General features: G+C 42.9%; 1 protein-coding gene across 4 annotated transcripts; it reads right to left on the minus strand.

Annotated features, from left to right (window-relative positions):
• Positions 1-365: 365 nt before the first annotated feature.
• usp (ultraspiracle) lies at positions 366-9,913 on the minus strand. Of its 4 annotated transcripts, none has more exons than XM_066287647.1 (9): positions 9,594-9,913; positions 4,300-4,317; positions 3,228-3,513; positions 2,479-2,583; positions 2,225-2,423; positions 1,727-1,941; positions 1,407-1,537; positions 1,166-1,349; positions 366-1,109 (listed from the first exon to the last, which is right to left on the minus strand). In XM_066287647.1, the coding sequence occupies exons 1-9, from the start codon at positions 9,610-9,612 to the stop codon at positions 1,043-1,045; spliced, it is 1,224 nt and encodes a 407-aa protein (XP_066143744.1). In that variant the 5' UTR covers positions 9,613-9,913; the 3' UTR covers positions 366-1,042. The 4 variants fall into 4 exon arrangements, with proteins under 4 accessions (XP_066143744.1, XP_066143742.1, XP_066143745.1 ...); XM_066287645.1 differs by lacking the exon at positions 9,594-9,913 and adding an exon at positions 4,514-5,614; XM_066287648.1 differs by lacking the exon at positions 4,300-4,317.
• Between the last annotated feature and the right edge of the window lie 336 nt (positions 9,914-10,249).

The raw sequence follows: 10,249 nt of genomic DNA on the forward strand, positions 1-10,249 counted from the left end.
ATCTAGCTTAGTAAGGTATGCGGTTCAAAAATTAATTTATTTACTGGCCTGAAATCAAAATTTCGTGACGTTGTTCCGAAATGTTTTCATAATCCTTCATATAAAAGTAGATGCACGAGCTTAAGCTGTTAAATTAAAACCAATGATTATGCTTTGTATTATTCCATTACATTGATAAAGTTAATTGCATAGTAAATTCTGTCAATGAACAAAGAAATGAGGCTCTTAAAGTCTCTTCAAAGGAAAATCTCACTTAAAATTAACTAACCTAAGGCACCACAGTCAATAATAAACAACAATTTGGTTTAAGGGAAACGTAGCTATTATTGTCTAGAGGACGCAGGCAATGTAATGATACATTTCACTCCGAATTATTAAAATAGAATTTATTAAAAATATAATTTTACATAATGATAAAATTTAAAGTGTATAAACTACATAAGGAATAATTTCAAGTTAATGGTGTTAAAACTCATACAAAATGGCATTATTTGCACGAAACTAATTACTGAAAATTGGAAAGTAAACATTTTCCCAACCGCTTTAATAAACACGTCATCGGTAAATCCGATAATACTTCTTATAATTTCAAAATTTTTATACTTTATGTTTATTAATATATCATTATTTTATAGAATTTTGATTATTCTGCAAACACAACCATCACGCCTTATATAACGATTCCTGCGCTGTAACGGAATTACTTAATTAGACAAGGAATTTACGGACAACAATTTCCTCGAAACAGGTACAAACTCACTTAAGCAACGTCGTAAAATATAGACCACTTTTACATGCATTTCCGAAACTATTATAGTAGTAAAAATCAATCACAGTCCTCTGATCGAGGGAAAAAATTGTTGTGAAAAATGCGTTTTATTTCTTTGCCTTTCCCTCCTTTCAAACGTTCTCAACGATTCAACAGCAACAATTCTACACGCTAAGTGGATTTCGTATCATCAATAGCACGCTGTTTAACTGACAACGCTTCAGTGATAACACAAAATGCTGGTTAATAGTAGGTAATCAATAAGTGAATAAATTAAGTGTTTCTGGCGTTGTCGAGCATCTTTCGTAGGAATGACTCCAAATTTACGTCGGAGACTATTCTGTAATGAATCACGAGCATTAACAAAATACGATTCAAATGAAAAATCTGACTCACCTATAATAAAACAGGTGGTCTTGACATTTGAGACCAATTGACCGCAGTACTGGTAGCCGAAGCAGCAATTTTGCGAATCTCCCAGGCTCAGAGGGATAGGTGGTTCGAACGTAGTTTTCCATCACCTCGTATACCTTCTCGCGCATCACGTTCACATCTTCTTTGCACACGAGGCCACGGAATTCTAGGACAAACACGCTCCGATGAAATCCCAAATTCATACATTGAAATAAATTCTCACCTGGATTGAACAAAATAACCGCTCTCAGGCAGGCGAGCTCCGACTTATCCACCCTAATTTCTCTCAGTTTGTTTATGAAATCCTGGATCCAGCCGTAAATGTTTGCAACGCCGATTGTAATGGATGTTGACCTGGAGAAATGTGGAAATTTGGCTTTCTTTGAAGTAAAAAATTCAATTTGAAGGAAGTTTTTTCAGGCGATAAACTTGCAAAATTCTACAAACCGTGACATCTTTAGTCGTCCGAGTATGTGACTGACTATGGGGTTTACATTTGCAAAAATAAAAATTACAGTAAATTGTCTCTTTGTCGAAACGTACTCGGTAATGGTCATCCCAGTGGCCAGCAGAATGCCTTGCTGCAATGCCATAGACCTATGGGCCAGAGCCATTATGTGCAGCTCATTCCAGCTATTTTTCAGCAAAATGATTTGATCTTGCATGTTGAGCGACGAGAAGTGCGGAAGATGCTTCGCCCATTCGAGCAATTGCAAAAGGTGGGTGTCGGAGGCCTGCCGGATGTTGGCGTTAACATTCTGCCAAAGAAAATTCACGTATTAAATGGTATTCTCGTTTTCTGCAACCGCAATGGGGCATTTTCACTGATCCATATGCCAGCTCAATTGATGAAAATTGTTTTGTTGATGCAGATTCCGAGAACTAATGTGGATTCCTAAGCAGTCGCGAACGACAAGGTCGTGGGTGCATTGACGCCCGAAACGCAAATAAATGCGCCACGTTTATTACTTGTTATTGGATTATGGTTTTGATTAACAGACGCGTCTGATTAGCGGCAAAACAGACAAAAAAGGTATTCACCTCTAACGAAGCGGATACCTCGTGGCACTCCACCCGCTTCTCCGCTTCCACCAGCCTTTCCAATGGCATGTCCACCTGCAAATTGGAGGTGGACTCCACCTCCGACGTGTCGCGGTCTTTTGTCCTTTGACGTTCCTCCTGGACCGCCTCCCTCTTCATGCCCATGTCCAGGCATTTTTGATACCGACAGTATTGGCACCTGAAAAAGGATTCGTTGTTGGATTTCGCCCGATTTTAGGCGATTCTGAACGCACCTGTTCCTCTGCCTCTTATCGATTGTACAATGTTTTTCCTCTCTGCATGCGTAGGAGAGGTCTTTTCTGACGGTGCGCTTGAAGAAGCCCTTGCAGCCCTCACAACTGCAAAAAAAAGGTGAACAGTTTAGGACGATACAAGAGCGAAAAAAAAATTAGAAAGTCCGATCCTGCGGCAAGTGAAAAATGCGAAAAAATTCTCACGGCCACAATTAAAGCTCATTTCGCAGATATTCCTCATTTCTCCGAGCGGCACCTTCCAACGGGCTCTGCGTGCGTCAGGACGCCTCGCGTAACTTGCGACACGTGTATGGTAATATGCTGTGCAAAAATGTAGTTTGCCATTAACCAATGCCCCAATATAAACCAGGTTCTCCATAAATTAGTTTAATGTAGTGCTATAATGTATGTAACCTTTAAACGTTCATAAATTGCTCAGTCAACAAACATTTCCTCTTCAACACATTCGGAAAATTATCTATCACTGCTAATAACTAATGCGAAACGAACGACGGCCTTGGTTGCGATTTATAACTCGTAGGTGCGACCATTTAAAATCAACAACACATCTTAGCATTTACGGACTCTTTCAGTCCGCTTGTAACGGCCCATGGAACACCGACTTTATTGCTTTGAATTTTGGCCCAGACCCAAAGGCGAATCCAGTTCTTCCGGCCTGAACGCGGCCGTTAAGGGCGTGTGAACACACGCCAGCACGGGTGTTCCCACTTAATTAGCAGCGACCTTACCTGTAAACTCCATAATGCTTTCCACTGGCCCTGTCCCCGCATATCGAGCACAAGTGCTTAGATCCGCTGAGGGGGTGGTTGGGGGGGTACGGGCTGCCTTGGCCGGACTTCTGCCCCCCACCCCCGGGTGACGGGCTGAGCAAACCCACTTGTCCCAAAGCGTAGGAATTGGGACTATTCGGGCCCTGCGGACTGAACTGACCTAGAGCGGCGGTGTCCGGTTTCAGGTCCAGCGGGGACTGCGGCCCTATGGGACCCATCGACAGGTTTTGGTCGAGCGTCAGCCCTGCAATGTCAGTAACTGAATAACTGAACAGGGTCACGGACGAGAAGTAGCAAATAGATGAGCGTAATTGGGGTAATTATTGCGGTGTGTGATTTTCCACTTTGTGTGATGATGTTGAAATTAAAGGTGCTCGCTTCAAGCTCGGCACCCGCGGCATGCGAGGAATAGCAAAATCGCGCCGCAGGTTTCCATCGGAATGCCGATAAAAAAAAAATCAATGTTGTTAGCCTTAAAATATAATCGGCTCATTAATTGGCGTCATAAATGGACGCGAATTGCGCAGTAGGTGTTTCGGTGCTGCGCAATGAGGTCTTTTTCGAACCTCCGAAGCCTCAAATTCGCGGTGCGTCAGAGAAGGTGATCTGAATGACAGACGGTGGCGCTCTTCCAAGGCCACCTACTTATTCAACGCATCGACGGGCGCAGAGGTCGAATAATTTATCCCGTCCGAATAACAGGTGGCGGTGGCGTCTAGGCCCGTAGACGTATAAAACTGCCGTTGAGGCAAAAATAATAGATAAAAAAGAAAATGCACAAATTCAGGGCCTCGTTGCGGAATGCTGTTTAGATAACAATTGCCACAGAACGGTTCTGGCCCACTTTCCGACATGAAAATAAACTGATAAACGTCGCTGACTGGGCGATTTTCGGTGCTTCAATTCGATTGTTCCGAATTGCGTTTCGAAATTGGGGCAGCCCCGGTGACACCCAAAACGTAAGGCGAGATGAGCCGAACGCGCGTCAACCTTGATGATGATGATGATTAAAACCAAGCTTAATACTCACCATTGGCGCAGGGGTAACCTTAAAACAAAAAGAAATTATTAGATCAGTCAGTGAAGATATGGCACGCCTACAACAACCCAAATTAGTAATCAATTTACGTAGTGGTATCGTTACAGTTTCCTTAATAAGGTCACCGTATGTGACCTTTACACTAATCAATCCCGAAATAAATCTAGCTAGGATAAATAAGGTCGGCTATTATTGCTGTTCGTACCTAGTGACATTTGAGGGGCGGCGAAGCCCCCGAAGCTCCGACTCCAGTGCTGCTGCTGGGCCCCCTGTATTATGGCCGTCACCGACATCATGGGTTTCTCCTTCTTCATCATCTCTACTACCACAACCTTTATCACAGCCTCGTTCACAATCACAACAATTCAAGTTTCACTCGGTCACTATGCCTTAAGACGAGATAACGGCGAGTCCTGCCCAGTCGCCGCTCTTCGGATAAGCTCTGACAACACTACATGACACTACAAAGCCGAGTGCGGAGCGTCCGGGTTGTTAGATCTGACTGAACCAGTGTACTCCGTGCATCAACAAACTGAAAACGCTTAAAAATAAACTTGGGGCGAGACGCTCCACCACGCCGTGCCGGCGATGATACATTGCGCCCATAGAGGTAGAAAATTAAGGAGGATTGCAGGAGAGATTCGAGCCGCTGATAATCGGGCCTGTACACGTCAATTTATCAATGCCACGACACCCTCAAGATTATGAACGAAACTGTGACTTGTCTTTTTAAGTTAGTCGTCACGCCGAATAAGTCGGTGATGATCAGACGTCAATGGGGATCACCGCGGCTGCCTCCAGTTTATCGGGTGTACCACTCGGGCAAATATTTACAAAGTGCGCTTACAGATGATAATAATTTGCGTTCGCAACGCGACCCTGACCGTCTCTACTAGATTTAAAATTGGCATTCGTGCCATAGATAGGACGCACGGACGCGAGGCGGATCCAGGACAGGACTAACCGAACCGACGAATTGAAACACTGCTCGGGATTTTCCTGGTCGGTTTTCCACCGCGACGCTCCTTTGTTTCGCGTTGCCGACAATTGATGAAGCGACGGCGGAAGTCGTGGAGAAGGCGGCGTGGCAGCCGCCGACGACGCGAAACAAAACACTACCGCGCGATTCCGATTCGCTGTCGCTGGTGATGGTCGGTCTAAGCTCATGGGCTACTGGGACTGCGCCACGGATTTTCAAGGGCACACACGAAAATAACACCCATAATGAGAGTCATCCAATCTACGGCACACTGCGCAAAACGAGGTTTAAGTACACACGCGACACACTCATCCATGACACTCTCTTCCTGCACTGCCGCCACTGTCCCAATCAGGAATCCTGGGCTTGGCGTGACGATATACGATGTGTTATTACCGGGTGTTAGGAAAACAACTTTCGCAAATTGAACCACCAACAACATCATTCTCGAACAAAAAGGCCCCTTGCAACGGGGTCCGAAAACCTGATGCAGCGTTGAAGAGAAAGGTTGAAACTTGTTTCAACGTTGAAACATTTTCTTGGCACCTAACGAATGAACCACGGGTTATTACATCATAATTAGTATACCGTTGAGAAAACATTCCGAATATATAGGGTGTTGGTGAAATAAATTTCGTAAATTTAACCAACGTCTAGGAGTATCGTTTGAGACAAAAAAAAGTCCGAATACCACGGGCGGTAAACGCAGCCATTTCCTCGGAAAACCAAAAAAAAAATCTTTTGAGACTTGGCAACGTCGCGTCGTGTTTATTTCACTTTAATACCTCCCTAAATAGCCACATAAACCGGATATGGTGGATTTACACGGGTTTTCTGGGTCCGATAGGTTTTATGGTTAAAATGTAAACATTAACGTCAACTCTGGATTATAACATTGTAATTAGTATACCGTTGGTGAAACGTTCCCAATATGATTAACCATGAAATATGTAGATGACTACATGAACAAGTCTTGTTTTCAGCGAGGACAAAACGGTCGGAACTCTTTTACTGAAGAAACTATGGACAATAAAAACAGTGAACATTTTTATTTTAATTAATATTTAAGGTTGCGCCCATTTGTGCCGGTCCCGCCGGGACATGGTTCCGGCATAGTTTCACAATTATTGTCCGATCTGTGTCGCACCACGCACTCCCCAATTTTTCAAAAAGTCCTTGTTAATTTTTAATTCGATTCGATCTTATTTCCCTATCCACCATGTCCCGTAAGGTCTCAATGGAGTTCAGATCAGGACTCTGGGACGGCCGTTTTAAAACATCAACCTTCTGTGCCAACAAATGTTTTTGCACTAATTTCGACGTGTGTTATGGGTCATTATCATGTCGAAACTTGTGCTTCGCAGGCATTGCGTCGAATAACTAGGGATCTAACTCGTTTTTTTTTTATATCAAAATGTATAAACCTGTCCATTTCGCCTACTGTGTGACGCAGTGGACCCATGCCGTACCGTGAGAAGCAGGCTCCCATAAAAACAAGTCAAAGTTGGCAACCGAGAAGCTATGATGAGGTTAAAACTTTAATAAAATGATAAAGAACGCACTGAATAGATGTTGATTGCTCGACGTGTAACAAAAAAAGGTTAAATTTATTCAGCAATAACATTGGTAAATGCAACTTAAAACTCAATAATTCACCTCAATCGGTAAAAGGCAGTGCTGCACTGAACCCTCAAAACCCGACCCTTTTAGCCCTCTGTTCGATGGGTTCCTCATCAGTTTCTTCAGCAGCAGATTTCATTAGACGTTACGATGCGTTACAAACGAAAGGGAAATCAAATTTGGTTGATTACAGTGGCTACCATCACGAATCGCAAAAAATGTTCCAACCAAATTCTACGTATGTTTTGCCTTAGAATTTGAATCTGCAACAAAAAGTGGGGGCTGCCGTTCAAGAGTTCAAAGTTTCCCCGCATAGCCCCCACAGGGAGGGGCGCTAATTTTAGCGTCAATGTATTTCCCCGCGGAATAACTAAACTTTCATAATAGACACTCTTTCCGTAGAGCGCTTATTACTCCGGATGTCGCAACGTCCCAAGTTAAATGTTGCACCCTGTATACCTACTATTTGCCAATTTCCTTGAAACTGGTTCCCAGAAAGTTTAAGCAATTTTTAAAGTGAAAAACGAGGCGAATAACCGGGAAAAAATTGAAAAGTTATCAAAAACGCCTTTACAAGCGCCAATTTGCGAGGGCCAAAGTTGCAGATTGTTTTTCTTGTAATTAAAAAATATTTATCGTTATTAGGATATTTGTTTATTTTGTTATGTACACGTATTAATCGTTCCATTAATGGATCGTTTACTATTTAAATCACGTTCGCTGATGTAAACATTTCGAAAGCACGAACCGCACTTGGTTTGAATTGGTGTACACCATCGAGCGCGTCGACTGTATTTCGCTAATGTGCATCCTGAAGCCAAACCCATTATGGCTGGTACAGGAGGGCATAAAATAGATCAGGCAGTTGGTACGGAAGCTTCCAAGGTCTCACAAACAGCCGGGGAAAAAATTTGCCCTTGTTTCCCGCCAAGGTTACGAGCATAGACGGCGTTTTTTCGTTCCGAAGCGACCTCGCAGGATCTTACGTAACTCAACAATTTGCTATTGGTATTAGTTCTTAACATTCAAGCAACTGCGACAAAACCCCGACTCTACCAACAAAGGAAAAAAAAACAAAAAAAAAACGGGGGCTATATCGATCGTCCGCCGTCTCGCCGTTTGTCGTGGGACGGGATGGGTTTCCACTCTCTCCACTTTGGGCTGGGGATCCTCCCACGGGCTCCGCAGGGTTTGTTTTTGTCGTTGAATTTCCATGAATTTGCGCGATTGTGCATCATCACCGTTTGCAGACGGCGTATTTCATTAAAATGTCGAAGGCCAAAGACTTTTGGCCAGACCACGGCGGGTGTTCAAAGGTTCTCCGCGGCTTCGCACTAAAAATAGGTCACCCCTTTCCTGGGGGCCCTGTCAACCTTGACACGAGCCTGTTTATGTGGGTCGACGCGAATAAGCCGGGTTAAATTGAACATTAGATTTGAGCAGGAACTCGTGGAAGGGAGAACGGTTTCGTTGCGTGTACCTAGCGCCATTTCCATCGGGAAGGGCTGGAAATCCAGAACGCAGTAGCTTTCAACTGGTAGCTAAGCGTGACGTTCTAACCGCGTTCATTCGTCTTTAATCCGTACCATCTTAGGCCAGAATATTGCGACCCTTAACTGCGGACGTGCCGCATGCCACTGTTACTCCAAATGTCTGGTCCCAGAGATAGTTCTATTCTGTATATATCCGTGTACACTTCTTGCCGATTCTTAATATAACGCTCCATATTACCCGATGCAACGAAAATGCATGAATTTTTAACTGGATACCTCAGTGACACCCGTTTACCTATAATGCGACCTCATAAACGAAGTCGGTCTGAATCAGACATTTTCAATGTTATTTTTGCTGTTTTGCACCCAAAATAATCTGAAATAAAGCCAAAGAGCACGTTCGCAAATGTTTTAAACATTTCGGCTAGACGAAATACCCGGTATTACTCATACAAAAGCTCTCTCATCAAGTTCACAAAGCAAATCGGGGATTAATGGTGGTTTGAGAAGTGACGTGGTTTGCGTTTCGCTCGAGATTTCACTTAAATGAAAACCTTCCTTTTAGATCTCAGTCTAGACTACGCTAATAATAAAATTAATAAATAATGATATTTCAGATAGTTATTCAAGGCGGGCAATAATAAGGGACGGCTAGCGCCATCTCATATTGATAAGCTGCTTCGCATTAGCAGCACCACCTGTCGGAGGAAGGACTAGGCAGGGAGCCACAGTATTCTGCCGTATTAGATCAGAAGCTGGAGTTCATTTACAATCCATATTTTTGATTGTAAATGAGATTACCTTGTACAATTTCCCCATATTTTATAATTGAATTAATACTTATGTAACCGAAGTTTTCGGTAAGAATTCTCAGCGAAATACTAGTTAGGCATGTTCGTTTGAAATTCTGTTCAGACTTTATGTGTTCAAGGAAAACGTGATTTCAATACCCACTTAGAATTAGGAATTTGCGATATGTTATTATATTCGTAGAATGAAGTAAATATTTTCTTTCATTTCACTGGGAAGAGTGGCAAAACCAAAATCGCGGGCTCAAGCAAGGTTATAAGGTACAAAGAAACGCGGTCAGTGAACTAAATAGGCCGACCCTGACTTTGCCATTGCCCTTTCCCTGCCTTGTGACCCATTTGGTATTAAGGCATCAATACTTCTGAAGGTTTCTGGTTACTTACCGCGATCTGAGTTATCCATCGCAAGCAGATCGATCCTCCGGCAAACAGAGGTTTCCAAGAAAATATTGAACTTTTCACTCAAAAAAGCAAAACAACGGGCACCCTACTTTCGATACGGTAAACATGGCCGAAACTGGATCTTTTCACCGCTTAAAAGCTGCATATTCCGCGATCCGGCATTCGCACTATATTACTTACACTTTAAATTTGAACACACTGTATAGGCTTTTATAATTTTGAGGCCGGATATTTCATAATTTCGCTAAAATTTCTTCGTGGGAACGACGACCTGGCTCACACGGTTCTAAAAGCGTAGGCAGCGACATCAAGCGGGAAATGGAGAAACGCGTTAATTTGTCTTTTAAAGTCGATTTTCCACCACAATTAAAACTTAACAGTGATAATGATGAATCGCAATCAGGTAGTGTGCCTACATTCTAAAATTTGACTCTTTTTGCTCAATTAATGGACAGCCCTGTAGTTTTATTCTGCCACTGAATTATTTGTCTTCGTTATTTGCTTTATTGCATGTATGGCTGGTTGCCACTCTTATTTGTAGATTTGTGGCGGCCTCAGAAGTTTTATGCGATGGCGTAGGCAGGCCGCAATAAAACTTTCATGTGCATGCCATAAACATAACAGAATAAATTGTAATT

The sequence above is a fragment of the Euwallacea fornicatus genome, chromosome 11 (assembly GCF_040115645.1).
Source record: "Euwallacea fornicatus isolate EFF26 chromosome 11, ASM4011564v1, whole genome shotgun sequence".
NCBI lineage: Eukaryota > Metazoa > Arthropoda > Insecta > Coleoptera > Curculionidae > Euwallacea > Euwallacea fornicatus.